The sequence below is a fragment of the Mobula hypostoma genome, chromosome 10 (genome assembly GCF_963921235.1).
Source record: "Mobula hypostoma chromosome 10, sMobHyp1.1, whole genome shotgun sequence".
In the NCBI taxonomy this organism is placed as follows: Eukaryota; Metazoa; Chordata; class Chondrichthyes; order Myliobatiformes; family Myliobatidae; genus Mobula; species Mobula hypostoma.
Genome location: NC_086106.1, coordinates 85,308,200 through 85,325,919, shown reverse-complemented (window position 1 = coordinate 85,325,919; position 17,720 = coordinate 85,308,200). Strand labels below are relative to the sequence as shown.

At 41.5% G+C, this 17,720-nt stretch overlaps 1 protein-coding gene across 2 annotated transcripts in view; it reads right to left on the bottom strand.

Moving 5' to 3' along the window:
- Positions 1 to 4,730: 4,730 nt before the first annotated feature.
- si:dkey-171c9.3 (uncharacterized) overlaps positions 4,731 to 17,720 on the bottom strand; it is a 56,096-nt gene continuing 43,106 nt past the window's right edge. For both annotated transcript variants that reach the window (XM_063060754.1, XM_063060755.1), the window contains exons 4-5: positions 9,905 to 13,225; positions 4,731 to 8,265 (exon numbers count right to left, since the gene is read on the bottom strand). In XM_063060754.1, the coding sequence (XP_062916824.1) occupies positions 8,086 to 8,265; positions 9,905 to 13,225 (3,501 nt within the window). In that variant the 3' untranslated portion in view covers positions 4,731 to 8,085. The remainder of the gene's footprint in view (positions 8,266 to 9,904; positions 13,226 to 17,720) is intronic.

The window sequence follows — 17,720 nt, the reverse complement described above, 5'->3', positions numbered from 1 at the left end:
CATGACAATGGGAAGGGGTATCTTTACCATATGTAAATGTAAGGGCAGATAGAGCAGACAGGATGTGGAACTACAGAGATTATGAATTTTGTATCTCGTGGAAGAATCCATCTTCTTGTGCAAAGAGAAATTTAATGGTGCTGTTTATCAACCAGAGAGTGGAGAAGATTTCCCGCTTTGGCTGCAAAACTCAGTCCATTCCAAATTGTAATGAACAGCACAGTTCATTCCATTGGGGCTATCTCAACAGATGTTTTCAATTTACTTTATGAAAATTATTCAGCTGAAAAAATATTGAGTTTCTACCTCCAGCTGTGAATCATTTGGAATTTAATTGTTTCAATTCAGGAAGTTGGAAGAGAAAAGAAAAGACAGTGCAGTTACTTCAGATGGAGTACAGTAACATAGTTGCTGATTGAAAGAATATGACTCCAGGTAGCCAGAATGAGCAATGGATAAAAAGAGGAGGTGGGGGGGGGGGGTATGGATGATTATTGTAAGTTTGAGAAATCAACACCTATGCCATCAGGTTGGAGGCTACCCAGACAAAATACTAGGCAGTGTTTCCCTCTCTCTCTTTTTCTATTCCCAATTCTGGCTAGCCCCCTTTTTCTCACCTCTACCCATCATCTCCTTCTGGTTCCCTTCTTCCTTCCCTTTCTCCCATTGTCCACTGTCCTCTCCAATCGGATACCTTCTGCTTCAGCCCTTTACCTCTTCCACCTAGCCTCTTCCGGCTTCTGACTTCATCTCCCCTCCCCCACCCACCTTCCCTCTCAACTGGTCTCACCTATTACCTCCCAGCTTGCACTCCTTCCCCCACACCTTCCCACACCTTTGTATTCTGGCTTCTGCTTTCTTCCTTTTCTCGTCGTGATGAAGGGTTTCAGCCCAAAATGCCAACTGTTTACTCCCCTCCATAGATGCTACCTGACTTGCTGAGTTCCTACAGCATTGTGTGTGTGTTATATAAAGGTGAAGATCTTTTAAGTCAAATAGTCAATAGGATCTCACATGGTTGCTAAATAAGATAGAGAGAGTTAAATATGTTACAAGGAGCCAATAAGCAAAGTTCAGAAATATACTTCTAAAGTTGAGGAAGTAGTTAGAAATTAATAATGTGCAACCTCATTATTGATTATTAAAAGAAGACATCCTCTTTCCTAAGGGTCTAATAGTCTTATGTTTTTGCTCATTCACCTGTCTATGTCCTGTTTCAAATATCCTCATTCTAACATGCCCACCTACCTATTTTAGTGTCATTGGCAAACTCTGATATATTAAACGCAAACAACAGGAATTCTGCAGATGCTGGAAATTCAAGCAACACACATCAAAGTTGCTGGTGAACGCAGCAGGCCAGGCAGCATCTCTAGGAAGAGGTGCAGTCGACGTTTCAGGCCGAGACCCTTCGTCAGGACTAACGTCAGGTCTCGGCCTGAAACGTCGACTGCACCTCTTCCTAGAGATGCTGCCTGGCCTGCTGCGTTCACCAGCAACTTTGATGTGTGTTGTCTGATATATTAATTTCTGTTCCCTCTTCATGTATACAGATATTAAATGATTAAGGTTAAAAAAAAAATCCTAGGGACACCCAATCCTTCCACCTTGAAAAAGACTGGGAAGATCCAACTAGCAAAGTAGTTTCTTCCTTATCTAAAAGTGATTGCTCTGTTGCTGGCAGTGGTGGATTCACCGAACAAGGGCCCAAGCTCTGAAGTTTCATCTTGAGATATCTACATCTCTCTTTACTCCTTGAAGAGGCATCTTAAAATTAATCTTGTTGCATTGGGATCAGCTTATTTTTATTTGGTTCAGCATTAATTTTCACTTCCGTGACATGCTTGCGAGGCCTTGCTGCAGTAAATATATCATAAATAAAAATTATTGTTGTTATTTGAAAGTTGGACCACCTAATGTCCAAATCGGCTGAGCAGAGTGTTTGTCCTTTTATAGGGCTGTCTGAAAATGGCATCTGGTGGGCTTTGGGTGCTGCCAACATAGTGCTGCCGGCTGAATTGCATTCATTTTTCGGGCATCCAAAAGACAACTAACTAATGACAAACTATTTCCATATCTGTTCCTACACAGGCATGATTAAAGGACTCATACAGTGCATGGGTATGCTGTGGGTCCTCCTTCCTAGGATTCCTTATTGTGGATCAAAACAAATAGATTTAAATAATGAAGACTGAGACCATGACCCTCAATGTAGAGCCTCTTCCTCCACCTGTCAAGGCATATGGCATCAACTTACCCAGCAGCTACAGATTCACCTACCTGGACAGCATCATTCCGCAGGAAGGTTGGACCAAGAACGACATCCAGTGCCAACTCAGCAAAGCTAGAAACGGCTTCAGATCAATGAGCAATATGAAGATCAACTGTGTACAGCACCTAACCAAAGTGAAGCTGTACCAGAGCTGTGTTCTGTCCACATTCTTGTACGGGTCGGGATACTGGCGTATGACAGAGAGCGACCTTGCTAGCTGTCGTCATTCCACACCCATGAGCCTCCAGAAGATCCTCCATATTTTCTGGCCAAGAAAGACCTCCAACCATGCCCTACTCCTTCAGTATCATGAAGAGGACATGGCCAGAGTCATCATGAGGAAACGTTGGAGATGGATTGGGCACATGATGAGAAGAGAGGCCAACTCAAGACAACACTTCATCGGACCCCAGAAGGGTGGAGGAAATGCTGGAGACTAAATTCAACTTGATGGCATACCATAGAGGCAGAAATGAGGACCCTGAACCATACCCGAGGCCAAGGACAGACAAAGATGGAGGACCTTCATTGCTGCCCTAAGCACCAGCTGTGTAACAGGCAGTAAGTAAAGTAATGAAGAATGAAAATGCAGAATATATTTTCTAACTTCACAGGTGTGGGGGGTGTAATATGCTGCATTGGTTCTCTAGCACAATGGCCTAAATTTTTCATGCTAGAAGCCTTCAGCAGATGAGTTAATAATTGTGGAAAGAGAAATTGAGCAATGTTTCAGGGCAGAGAATTGAAAAGAGAGAAATTATATTTACAGATGGATAGGACAAAGGGAATTTCTCTGATCAGATGAGACCGATTGGGTTTATGCAGCAGTTAGAGACAGAATATGCTTCTTTGTGTTATATGTTGGTAATTGCGGAACTGTGGAACATGCCTAGCAGATAAAGCCATAGTGAATGAGAGAAAATCTGAGCCAAAAATCAGATGGATCACTGGCAGAGGTGGCACATTATGCTAAAACAGAAAAAAAAGAGCGCATTACCTGAAGTTGGCATTTCAAAAAAGTCTAGAGGACTGTGATGAGCCAAGGGAGCTATTCTTCAAGCTTTTTACAGTGCAGGATGCAGACAGAAAGATCGGAACAGAAGCAGGATCATCTCAACCTTCCAGACAAGATGGTACCAGGCTGCAGTCTCCATTCAGTACATGACTCAGATTGAGTTGTTATTTTTTAAGCTTGTAGGGATGGTTTTGGGGAGAGAGAGCGGAGTTAGGGCTCAGATTGGGGTTTATGGACAGGGTGGTGGAGGAGTTAAAGGTCAGAATAGAACTTAGAGACAGGAATGTGGAGGAGTTAAAGGTTAGATCAGAGTCTGGTCCAGCTTGGACATTATTGCTCCGCTCTTGAGGGCCAGCAATGTAGGTATGAAGTAAAGGACATCCAGAATCCAGGCAACTGCTCCATGCTCAAAGGCCAATGATATGGATGGGTGACAAAGGACATCGGAATACAGGCCTCTACTTCATGCTCGAAGGCCAGTAATGCAGATGGGTGATAGAGGACGGTCAGTCTAGACCTCTGCTCTGTGCTTGAGGGCCAGCACCATGGACATACGACAAAGGGCATCTGTGGATGTTGGGTTGTCCCAGGACCGAGCGTCCATACCAGCAGGAGACATGAGGGCTGGTTGGCTCACAGGCCTGGAATTCAGAGTTCTGTCATCAGTTAGTCTGGGGTTAGATACCAAACATTGAAGCTCAAGAATCAATGCGAGGTCCAGAAATCAAAGCTCAATGACCAAAACCTGGAGACTGGAGGCCTGGAGGCCCAGAGGCCAAGGGTTGGAGGACTCTCCATGTGTGGGGAGGAAGACAGGGGCTTGTTTGTGCAGTTGTTGTTTGGTTGCATGCTGTGTTCGGTGTTGATCTGCCGAGCATTGTGGGCATGCTATGTTGGCCCCAGAATGTGCTGCGACGTTTGTGGGCTTCCCCCAGCCCACCCTTGGATGTGTTGGTTGTTAACAAAAATGATGCATTTCACTGTATGTTTTAGGGTAATTGTGATATAAATAAATGAATCTGAATCTGAGGATGGTGATTTTTGGCGGAAGGCAATTGAAGCGCAATGTCATGGCTGAATACTGAACACAACTGTGCTCCACAAAGCAGCAAACCAATTGGGTTCCAGGATTTTCTGTTTATATTTCAGATTTCCTACATGCGCAGGTTTTTAAAATTTATTTTGTAATATGTGGGTAGAAGGCAAAAGTAAGGTGGGGGAGGGGAATGGTGGGCACATTGGTCTGAGTGTGCAGTTTACATAGAATATACACAAATACACTTTTTTTTTGAAAAACTGCAGATGCTAGAAACCTGAACAATCTGACTTGATGAATTTTTCAAGTATTTTCTGTTTTTGGTCCAATACACACAGAAATGGTCAGTTTCTATACTTATGTAAATATAAATTAGGGTTCCATATACAAAGCAAATTGCAGAAAATTTACTTTATTTAAAAAAATGTAGGGCATAATTTCTAAACTTTTAGCACATTTTATTTTGCAAAATATTTTGTATCTGAAGATAAAAGTAGAAAAAATACTGCTCTGTTTTACAATCCTTGTGAAATCAGCTCCAACCTGGATCAAGATAGAGCACCATCTTTTTCTAAGACACAGTGCACATTCTCATATAGAAGGAAAATGACTGGATTATGTTCATTCACCTACTGTTTTTAATGTAACAGCTGAAATGCACATGCAATACTTAAACTAAAACAGATAATAATTAAGGAGTGGAAATATGCATAACAAACCTAGTAAATCCAAAATAAACAAAACCTTCTGAAAGTTGTAGAGGAACCAGCTCTCAACCACGTGTTAAAATCCAGTTGGAAAAATCCATGCAACACACACAAAATGCTGGAGAAACTCAGCAGGCTAGGCAGCATCTAGAAAAAAAAAGTACAGTCGACGTTTTGGGCTGAGAATCTGCAGATTCTCTGTTGTTTGGAAAAATCCATGCTTGTCTAACAGGATTCTAATTGTCTGGCCTGTGATGAAACAAGCAGTGGAACAGGTCTGTCCTGCCTTTACGCTGAAAGGCTTATGACTTTTAATGTTCGAAAGATTCCTCTGAAAAGGAGGAAGCTGCATGGAACAGACTTATATATAGTTAAAAGCATTCATTAAGACCTCTGGTCTAAATTTCCTCATCTTCTGCATACTTCAGTGCTTACAAAGTTAAATGAATATTTCTCAAAAGTTTTCTTGTATGGTATTTGGCCACCACTGAAGAAGTCCTATCCTCCAGCAGAGCGTTTTCATCATCATCCAAATTCATGTGGAAGCATTTTATTCTTCTACTAATCTTTGCAGGTTTACAAAACATCCAGAGAATATTTCTTGTAGAGTAATCTCAATTATAAAATGCCTCCATGAGATAAACTGATTTTCCTATTTATAAACATAATACTGATAAACATTGGCCTCTCTGCTGAAATTGACATTAAGCAAGGCACATTTCCAAGGGTATTAACAACATTTATGGGTAAAAGCATGAAAAGGCATTTAAGATCTTTGTTGAGGAGTTCATCCTCAGGAACACACAAGAGATGCATTTTTGTAGCTCTGACACATGGTATTTTGTCTTTGAGGTTCATTAACAGCACAGTACAAAGTTCAGCTCATTAGTGCTACAAACCAAGAGTAAACATTAGTCTTTACTCAGGGTTCATGAGACTACACTTTTCAGAGACCCATAGATAGTTAGGAACTCTGATTTTTGCATAATCTGAGAATAGTGGGGCTAATGTAACGTCCTATTTCCACTAACAAGGCAAACTAATTCAGTACAGTTTGGGGTTTAAAGGGCTTAGTTTAACAGTCCATTAGTCATTGGAGGGAGCTTTGTTGACTAACATAATGGTGCGTTTCCAAATCAAATGGTGTGAAGGCAAAAGGCTTATACATTCACCAGTCATTTGGACAGGATTACTTTGAGGTAAATCTCAAGGTACAACCATTATATTCAGCTTGTAGAAGATGGTATCTTGCACTTATATTGTGCCAGATCCGGGAATGACTCAAAATAAATCTACAGCTATCAGAAAATTTGTTTATTAATTGACAACTGGGACAAAATGACTAAGGGTTAAATGTAATAGACTACTAATTCATTGTGTTTAATTGTGTTTCTCTAGGAGTCAGGACCAGGCCCTCTCTTTCCCTGAGACATTAGTGACATAAATTTACATGTGCAAAGTAAATACATCAAATTTAAAGCCAATTCTAATCTTAGAAGAGTGGTAAACAGTAAGGAGAGCTGTAATATCTGGAAGAAAAAAAGAGGAACAAGTAAATGGCCAAACATGAACCAGATGGAAATCATTTCAGAGACGGATGAAATTACATAAATAAAAAAGAGAAACTATATGGATAAAAAAGGATAAAACTTAAAACTTTAAAATTCTAAAGTGTGTGCAGGAAATGTGTATAAATATTCATAAATCCTTTATATAATACCGTAAGATATAGGAGCAGAAGTAGGCCATTTGGCCCATTGAGTCTGCTTCGCCATTCAATCATGGGCTGATCCAATTCTTCTAGTCATCCCCACTTCCTTGCCTTCTCCCCATCCCTTTTGATGCCCTGGCATCCATATAGATGCAGTGACTATTCGAGTACATTGGATCCTAGGCTTCATAATTAAAGGCACAAAGTGCATACGCAGAAAAGTAACTGAACCTGCAAGTTAGTCTACAAATGGGGCAGTGTGTTCAACTCTGTTCCCACATTTTGGAAAGGATGTGGAAGTCCCAGAGTGGGTGCAGAACATACAAGAATAGATCCAAGGGTGAGGATTAAAGATTAGGAATGGAAAATGGTTACAATGGAGAAATTGTAGTTGTTTTTCTTTTGAGTACAGTAGGATGAGAGGAAATATGACACAGGTGCACAGTAGCATGACTGGCTTAGACCTGGAAGTGAAGCTGTCATCTAAATTATAAGACAAACATTTAAAATTGAGCAAAAAAAAAATACCAGAAGGATATAAAGATTTTTTTTTCACCACTCAGAAAGGGGCTGGGATCCAGAACTCAATGTGTTCTAAATTTATCAGTGTCTATAAAAGGGAACTGGATAAGCATATCAGAGATAATAGTTGCAGGGCTGGGGGAAAAGAGCAGGGGAATAGAACTAAGGGTTGTCCCTTTAGGAGATAGTGCGGACACGATTGACTGAATAGTCTCTTTCAGTGCTGTATTCAATATAACAGCAACACCAACGGTAGGAATAAAAAAACTATTTGGGAAATATGGTTATTCCCATTTCAGTTACCGTTGTCCTTTCAATATAATGAATGGAGTTGAGAGAAAATGTGTAGCTAACAGCTTGAAGGAGAGTTGGTCATGGTAGTGGTGGAAAGAGAAGATCATGGGATGAAATTAATCTTTTGTTGTGGGAGGAAGTGAGGAGATGATGAGGTGGCAAGTTTCATGAAATGATTTGATTCAGAGACATAGTATGTAGGTGCAGGCAATGCTGCTGCGTCTCCTCACTCCTCGCTACAGACTAGCATTTGGTAGAGTTGATCTGGAGCCAGATCTCGTGCATAAAATTAAACTGATTCCACCATAGTAATTTAAACTTTTATAAAAACATTGTATTTTCCTTCAGTATAACGTGTTAATCACGATAGTCAGAGGACTGGGGGGGTGGTGGGGTGGAGTGGAAATGAAAGGTACAGATTATTTCCTTTCCATGCCTTCCAAATGCGAATTCATCCTCAGGAACGTTGAATTTACTAGAAACACCATGAAAGGTGATTGGGCATAATTTTCTCACTAAAACCAAGCCCTAGCTGGAGGTACTGTGTGGTTTACTGCAAGCCTCAATGCCATGCAATGGTTCAAGGAGGTAGTCGAAGAGTGTTGTATTGGCTGCTTTCTGGTTACTTTCACAGAAGGCTAGCACAGCACAGAGGAGGTCTCCCACAGTCCATTCTTCCTCTTCAGCTAATGTCAACAGAGTGGGGAACTGGAACAGACAAGAAAATTACTGACATTAGTAATGGACAAGTAGTTTTCCAATTAAGTGCCTAAGACAATCTTGTTTCAATACTAGTGATTACTCTCATATCAAAGCAACATCTCCAAGCGTAATTGATTAAAAGTGCAGATACTTTCTAAAAGCTTTATGGATGTAATGGGTAAACTAGATAATGGACAGAATCAGTGCAGTAGGTGAACAGTTTCCATAGCAACAATCTGCTGGAGGAATTTAGCAGGTTGAGCAGCATCAGGGAAGGAATTGTCAATGTTTTGGGTTGAAACCCTCATCAGGTCAATTTCTATTTCTGGTCTGAGTACATATCTAGTGCCAAGCTTCTGTAGGAGAAACAGTTAAAACAATGCAAAAATATTGCAACAACTTCACCAACTGTTCAGATAAATTCAGATACTCTGCCTGTGTCCACAATCGGATATGGTCTCAAAGATGAAATATTGGTGTTTTACTGGAGTGATAAACTGCAGATACTGTAAATCTGAACAAAAACAGAAAATGCTGGAAGCAAACAACAGGAATTCTGCAGATGCTGGAAATTCAAGCAACACACATCAAAGTTGCTGGTGAACGCAGCAGGCCAGGCAGCATCTATAGGACGAGGCGCAGTCGACGTTTCAGGCCGAGACCCTTCGTCAGGAAGCACTCAGATGAGTAGGGAGCGAAACAAGTGTAAGTGTTTTCAGTCAAGGGTCCTTTGTCATTACTGGAAAAGTGATAAGACAGGCATGTTTAAGGGAGGGGGAGAAGACAACAGAACAATTGTCTGTTATATGTCACAGCTCAAAATTATCACGGTAATGACCAGCATTTGGAGACAGAAAAGGAAAGGGAGACAAATTGAAATGAGAAGATAGCTACATCTATTACAGAAAACAGTCACGCAGAATTATTAAAGGAAGTCCCAAGGGCTGTAACATACCTAGTTAGGAGAAGGATGAACAAAACTGGAGGAGAAAACATGAGAGAGAAAGTGTGCAAGTGCAAGAAATTAACTTCTAGTGGCTAATGGTAAAAGTACTGAGTAGACATTTCTGCTTCCTAACATAGGAACAGCTGCAGGGGATTAGAAGGGAAAGGAAAATATTAAATGTTAACATCACCCCAAAAATACACCCTGAATTGGAAAGCATGAAACAACCTTTAAATTCTAAATGACCTTGTGATATTTGTTCATCACCTGTTGGTAATAACATTTAATGTTTTTAGAGCACATATTCAGTTGGAAATAATGACATTTCATGTTGACTATTTTTTCCAGCATCTCTGATTGAAGTGATACCACTCCATTACTTCTGGTGTTCACAGTGTGGTTTCCAATAAAAGGGCAAAGCAAATTAATGCTTTAAGGCTATTCAGTTGTGTTCATATGCATTGCCTATGCCTTTTATTATACTGCAGTAGGATCTGTGTGATTGTGGAGTGTTCTTCATAGTTCATATATTCAGCATCTGCGGCATTTCGCCTCCAGATTTTTCTTGAATGCATTATTTTTAGCTTTGCTCAATCATTGTGTTAGAATCAGATAATTAATCCACACTTACTCAAATTAGGTTACAGAATTTGCAGAGTCCAGGGAATGAATTTTAAGTCCCCAGTTTGCAGAGCTTACCTGTACAAAGTCCTCACTTGAATTCTTTATATGAATCTTGGAGACATTGAGCTGGGAACCTGTTGCCCATTGCAGCATTGCTTGTACCTGAACATCAACAGTTGTAGATGCAGAGTTGAAGTTTATCAACAAAAGTTCAATTGGCTTTGTAGATAAGAAGCTACAATGTTCCATTTCTTCATAGCCTTCCTGGTCTTCATTACACTGCTTTAAAGCAGCCGTTGATTGATTTGAATTTTCCTGCGGCTGTTTTGTTGATGAATCACCGGTATATTCAATTACCTTGAGTCCTTGAAATTTAGTGTTCAGAATTAAGGGAACGTGCTCTTCTTTGTCCTTGAAGAATTCTTCTGTCTGTGCTTTCTGCTGGTCCTCTAGACTCTCTTCTGAGCTTCGGGAAACAGAAAGAGCATTTCTGTACAAGTCATTTGTCCTTTGAGAATGTGTTGGTTCCTCTAGTCTAGAGCTACAATGCCTACAAGCATCAGCCAAGGAAGAATTCAGTATAGTTTGCGCTAAGCTTTCAGCATAAGTTTTGTTTAACTGTTTGTGTTCTGGACCCTTCATCATTGGCTCTGTTAATTCCAAGGTGGAGGATTTTTCTTCATCGTTACTAATGGGCTTGGAGTTGAAGTCAAGCAGTGCATCCTGATCTTTATGTGGACATGATCTTTCCTTCATTTGTTCATATAAACTTATTTTCATTTTTACCTGACCGAAACCACTCAAATTCTCTTCAGTGCGTTCTTCACTCTCCATTTTCACAAGTGGTTGCTCATATGGGCACTGGCTGCTGGAAGATCTTACACTGCTGCCATTCTTATAACTTGTTACATCAAGCGGGCGTGCAGTGCCAATTCCACAAGCTGTCCCTTGACTTCCTGCCACTTGCTCCTCCCAGGTAAATACAGGATCACTGTCCAGAGCTGCAGCGTGACTGTTTGCCTCAGATGTGATTGTCTCCGGTGACGGTTTGATAAACTGCTGCTCTTCGTCGTCAGTGAGAAAAGGATTCTCCTCAATGCCCCTGACTGTAGGATCAATGTTCTGAAATACTTCAGCAAAGGGCACAGGATCCACATCACCTTCAGGTAAGCTGGCAGTGCTGGCATATTGGGCTGGCTGCAACTGATACTGAGCTTTAAACAGGTGGAGGGCAGACTTTACCACTCTTTGCACTAAGCCTTCAGACATGGAGCTTAGCTGCTTGATATAACGTGAATGCTTACAGTCTTTGTGCCCATTCCCTTTCCTCTCCACCTTGTGCTCCCCACATTCAAGTAATTCAATTTGATTCAGAAAGTTGATGACAGAATTAACTATTTCCTGTGTTAGTCTGTCAGTATATTCCCACAATTTGTTTTCTGTTACAAGTGGAAAACTGGCTCGGTTTTTATCCCCATTGTTTTCACTTGCAATCCTTTGAGATTCCAGGATGGCTACATCAGAAGGACGCGGGTTCGGTTTTTCCACAGAGTGGCTCTTCAGCTGACAATCATCGCCAAATGTAACACTGGAACGGTTCTGCTCATTAGGATATTTAGGATCAAAGCTCTCTCCTACAAGACCACAAATAACTTGAGCAGACGAAAAGACAATGCCAGATACTAAATTACTGAAGTAGTCTTGCATCTTATTCTCATCGGTGCACAACCCCTCTGTTGGTTCACTTCCTGAAGCTGGACATCCCTGCAGCACATTTTGCAGCCTCTCGTCATCTGGCACCTCAGAAGTCCCTGTAGTGTCTTTTCCACTAAACTCTTGAGACAGCGATCGTATCAGCTTTCTCATAAATTCAGCCTTTTCCTCTCTCCCATCTTTAGGCAGGCAAAAATTGACAATTTCCTTTGGAGTTGGTGGAGGGGGTGAGGGAAGGAATTCTTTAGCCAAACCTCCCTTGAGCTTCCTAGTAAAACTCCTCTGACTGCCTGTGAGCTGTGGCTTCAGTGGTGTTGGTGGTGGTGCATCAGGATAGTCCAATGATGCCTTCTTGGTGAGCCCAAGTTTGTCACACATGAGTTTCTCATAGTCTTGATTATCTGCTCTTTCTTTGTCAAATGCTGATAAATGTCTTTCCCCCTCCACAGGTGAATCAAAAGACTGTTGTGTTGAAGTTGCAGCCTGTTCACTAGCTATTAATGGGCTTACTCCAATACATAATGACTTTGGCGTGGTTCTTCCAAGATGATTAAGTTCGTGTGCATCAATGTCAGATTGTGACAACTGCATCTCTGAAAGGTCCAAAGAATTTCCTTCATGTGATTCCAAGTGACCAGGATGTGAATTCTTACTTTCCTCTTCAAACGGCTCTTTGTTGTGACTTATCACCTTTCCCTCCAAGTTTGCTCTCCTGGTGCCTTCAGAAATTACTTCCTGGGTCAGCCTCAGTGCATAATTCTCCACAACCGGAAGCATTATTGTACATGGTTTCCCTGAAGAACTGGCATGTATTGTCCTGGAAACATTGTCATTAAGAGGATTTTCCCTTTCAATCCCAATCTCTTGAAGAGATTTCTGAATAATATTGGAAGCCTCTTTGCTTGCCAGGAAGCCTATGCCACATGGGATGGTATCTCTACTCTCACATTCCAGAACGGTAGTGTTCCTCTCTGACTCTATTGACTTTAAATAATTGTCTGATGATTTAAGAGACACTTCAACATCTGGAAACGTTTGATTCAGATGAGAAGTTGGGATAACATCACAAGAAGACATCTCTAAAGAAAATTCACTTCCAGTGGATGTCCAGACCTTAGACTGTTTCACCTCCATATAATCAGGCTTAGTTCCCTGGGGAACATTGTCCTTGTTCACTGAACTAAGTACCTCATTGGACATCCGCCCGGCAAAAGTGGATAGCTTTTCCAAAAATTGTGATCCAGGGGGAGGCAGAGGACTGGAAGGCAATCCAAGATCCACATCGGTTGCCACACATGATGACTGAACGCTCTCTGGTGGATAACATACCACAGGCTGTACAGGACCAGATAAACTTTGAACTAAATTCTGCCTACGCAACTGCTCTGATGTTGGAAGGGGTGGAATATCAGCTGGAGGAACTGTAGCATCAGGAAAACAAGCTTCAACATCTGGAGCAGAAAGGTTTGTTTCCTGAGCAGTGATGGCATCAGAAGGAGAAAACTCAGCAGTGGGAATGCACTCTGGTTCCTCGGTACACCGAATGTTCATGTTAGCAAAATGCTGCGTGATGGCATGGATGGCATGCTGGAATCCCAAAGCGTACTTCCTGAGGCTGGACATCACAGAGCCAGTGCTGTGGCTGGGAGAGGGTGAGAGGCACATCACTCCTTCCGATGAACTCTGTTTTCAAAACATAGAACAGCAATCAATTTAACAAGGAAAAAGTGAATATAGATTCTGATCAAATTCAAAACACCAGCAGGAGAGGCTCCAGCTCTGCTGCCATAACCTCTCTGCAATTCTGCAAAAACCTAATTGATATGCACAAATTGCCTGGGGCAGTAAAACCTTTAGGTGAATAATCAATGGCCCAGATGTTGGGTTAAAAATAATGAGTGCCGTTATTAGGCATAAACTTCCAGAGTCTGATCCTGTGGAGGTAAGATGTGGAAATCCCAAAGCTCTTTTTAGGTGCCCCAAACTAGTTGCTACTTGCAAATTCATCATAAAAACCCATGAAAAGTGGCTGTATTAACTTACTTGCTGACCATCAAAAATGCCAGAAAAGTGTAAAGGTAGTTGTAATGTGAGTGAGTTCATACTACTATGAAAAGTGCAATATCTACCAAACATTCTTGTCCTAAAACAATGCCTTTGCAAACAAGAGATCTTATTCTTTGAGAATTATTATTAGAGCTTCTATTGTTTTATTGCTTTCTCTTTCCCCTAAAAGCCCACCTTTATTACCCTCATTTTGCATGGGAAACTGCGGAGGTGATCGATAGGAGTTACAGGGAGGTAGTCACCCCTAGGTTGCAGGAGGCAGGTGAATGGGTGACTGTCAGGAGAGGGAAGGGAAATAGGCAGCCATTGCAGAGTAACCCTATGGCTCTTTCCCTCAATAACAAGTTTACTGTTTTGGATACTATTATGGGGAGGAGGGGGGGAAATGACCTACCGGGGGAGCCTCAACAACCAAGTCCCTGGCACCGAGTCTGGCACTGAGGCTCAGAAGGGAAGGGGGAAGAGGAGGAATGCAGTGGTGATAGGAGATTCCATAGTCAGAACAGTGGATAGAAGAGTCTGAGGATGCAATAGAGAAACACAGGTGGTATGTTGTCTTCCAGGTGCTAGAGTCAGGGATGTCTCAGACTGTGCCCACAAGATTCTAAAGGGGGAGGGTGAGCATCAGTTGTCCTGGTGCATATTGGTACCAATGACATAGGAAGGAAAAGAGTGGAGGTCCTAAAGAGAGAATTTAGAGAGCTAGGTAGAAACTGAAATGCAAGACCTCCAGGGTAATGAACTGTATTTCTTCCTGTTCCATGCCCCAATAAGGGCAAAATAGGATAATTTGACAGATGAATGCTTGGCTGAGGATCTGATCCAGGGTTTCATATTCATGGATCATTGGGATCTCGTGGGGAATGTATGACCTGTACAAAAGGGACGGGCTACACCTGAACCTGAGTGGGACAAATATCCTTGTGGACAGGTTAGCCAGAGCTTTTGAGGAGGGTTTAAACTAATTTGGCAGAGGGATGGGAACTGGAGTGATAGGGCTGAGAATAGGGATGTTGGTTTACAAGCAGAGGTAGTCTGTAGTGAAACTGTGAGGAAGGACAGCTAGATGATAGGGCAAAATTGCAGTCAGTGGGATGGATTGCAGTGTAAAAGGGGGACAAAACTGAAAAGGGTGACAAATACAGGACTGAAGGTGTTATATTTGAATGTATGCACTATACAAAATAAGGTAGATGATCTGGTAGCACAGCAGGAGATTAGCAGGTATGGCATTGTGAGTATCACAGAGTCACGGCTGAAAGACAATTTTAGTTAGGAGCTTAATATTCAAGGATACACGATCTATTGAAAGGATATGCAGGTAGGCAAAGGAGGAGGAGTGGATCCACTGGTAAAAAAAATGAAATCACATAGTTAGAAAGAAGTGACATAGGATCAGAAGATGTAGAATCCTTGTGGGTAGAGTTAAGAAACCGATGGAAGATATTTACAAGCCTCTGAACAATAGCCAGGATGTGGTCTACAAATTATAGCAGGAGATAGAAAAAGCATGTCAAAAAGGCAATGTAATGTTAGTTATAGGGCATTCCAAAATGCAGATAGATAGTGAAAAGTCAGGTTGATGCTGGATCCCAAGTGCGAGTATATGTGGAATGCCTTTGAGATGGCATTTTGGAGCATCTTGTGGTTGTGCCCAATAGCGAATCAGCATTTATGGATTGGGTGTTGTGTAATGAACTGGATATGATTAAGGAGCTTAATGTAAAGGAAATAGTGATCATAATATGATAGAATACAGCCTGCAATTTGAGAAGGAGAAGCTATAGTCAGATGTGTTAGTACTATAGTGGAGTAAGTGGAATTACGGAGACATGAGAGAGGAGCTAGCCAAAGTTGATTGGAAGGGGACACTAACAGGGATTGAGTCTGTGATGGGGAAGGTAAATGTGATGTTAGCATTCATTTCAGGGGGACTAGAACATAAAAGCAAAGATGTAATGTTCAGGTTTTATAAACCACTGGTGAGGCTTCACTTACAGTGTTGTGAGCAGTTTTGGGCCCCTTATCTAAGAAAGGACATGCTGAAACTGGAGCAGGTTCAAAGGAAGTTCACAAAAATTACTCCAGGATTGAGTGGCTTGACACAGGAAGAGCATTTGATGGCTCTGAGCCTGAATTCACTGGAATTCAGACGACCTCATTGAAACCTATCAAATAGTGAATGACCTTGATAAACTGGATGTGGAGAGGACATTTCCAATGGTGGGAGAGTGTAAGACCAGAAGATACAGCCTCAAGATAGAGGGGTGTCCTTTTGGAACAGAGATGAGGGGTTTCTTTAGCCAGAGAGAGGTGAATCTGTGGAATTTTTTGCCACAGGCAGCTGTGGAGGCAAAGTTTTTAAATGTATATTTAAGGCAGAGGTTGATAGATTCTTAATTGGTCAGGGCATGAAGGGATACAGGGAGAGGCTATGAGATTAGGGCTGAGGAAAACTGCATCAGCCATAATGAAATGGCAGAGCAGACTCGGTGGGCCAAATGGCCTAATTCTGCTCCTATAACTTATGGATGATGGCAGAGCAGCAAAGGCTGGAGTTTCTGGGAGCAATTCGGAAAGCGCAGGATAGATACATCCCAAAGAAGAGGAAGTATCCTAAAGGCAGGATGATGCAATTGTTTCTTACAAATAAAGTCAATGACAACATAAAATCAAAAGAGAAGGCATATAATAGAGCAAAAATTAGTGAGAAGTTAGAGGATTAGGAATTTTTTAAAACCAGGAGAAGGCAACTAATAAAAACATTACATATGAAGGTAAGCTAATCAATAATATCAAAAATGATACTATAAGTTTTTCAGATAGCTAAAGAGTAAAAGAGAGGCAAAAGTAGATATTGGACCACTGGAAAATGATGCTGGAGAGATAGTAATGGGGGACAAGGAAACAGTGGATGAACTGAATAAGTATTTTGCATCAGTCTTCACTGTGGAAGACACTAGAGAGTGCAGTTGCTATTACAAGGGAGAAAGTGCTTGGGGAAATTGTAGGGTCTGAAAGTAGGTAAGTCACCAGTATCTGGTGGACTACTCTCCAGGTTTCTAAAAGAGGTAGCTATAAGAGATTGTGGAGGCATTAATAATGATCTTTCAAGAATCAATAGACTCTGGCATGGTTAGATGAATGGAAAATTGCAAATGTCACTCCACTTTTCAAGAAGGGAGAGAGGCAGAAGGAAGGAAATTGAAGGCCAGGTAGCCTGATTTCAGTGGTTGGGAAGATGTTGGAGTCTATTGTTAAGGATATGATTTTGGGGTACTTGGAGGCACATGTCAAAATAGGCCATTGTCAGCATGGTTTCCTTAAGGGAAAATTTTACCTAGAATTTTTTGGAAGAAATAACAAGCAGGATAGACAAAGGAGAATTGGTGAATGTTGTGTACTTGGATTTTCAGAAGGCCTTTGAGGGACCTTAACAACATAGGAGCCCAGGATATTACAGGAAAGATACTAGCATGGATGGAGCACTGGCTGATTGGCAGGAGGTAAAATGCGGGAATAAAGGGATCCTTTTCGGATTGGCTGTTTGTGACTAGTGGTGTATTACGAAGATCTGCTTCTTTTTACGTTGTATGTCCATGATCTGGATGATGAAATCAATGGCTTTGTGGCCAAGTTTGTGGACGATAGGAAGAGAGATGGAGGGGAAGGTAGTGTTGAGGAAGCAGGGAGGCTGCAAAGGGACTTATTCAGATGAGGAGAATGGGCAAAGAGGTGACTGATGAAATACAGTGTCAGGAAGTGTACGGTCATACACTTTGGGAGAAAGAATAAAAGCATAGACTATTTTCTAAATGGGGGAAAAAATTCAGAAGTCTGAGGTGCAAAGGGATTTGGGAGTCCTTCTGCATCATTCCCTAAAGGTTAATTTGCAGGATGAATTTGCAGTGAAGGTGGTGAATACAATATTAGCATTCATTTCAAGAGTAACAGAATATAAAAGCAAGGATGTAATACTAAAGCTATATAATGCACTGGTGAGTTCTGTGAGCAGTTTTGGCTCCCTTATTTAAGGAAGGATGTGAGGGTTCAGAGGAGGTTCAAGAGAATGATTCTGGGAATGAAAAGTTATCCTATGAGCAGCGATTGA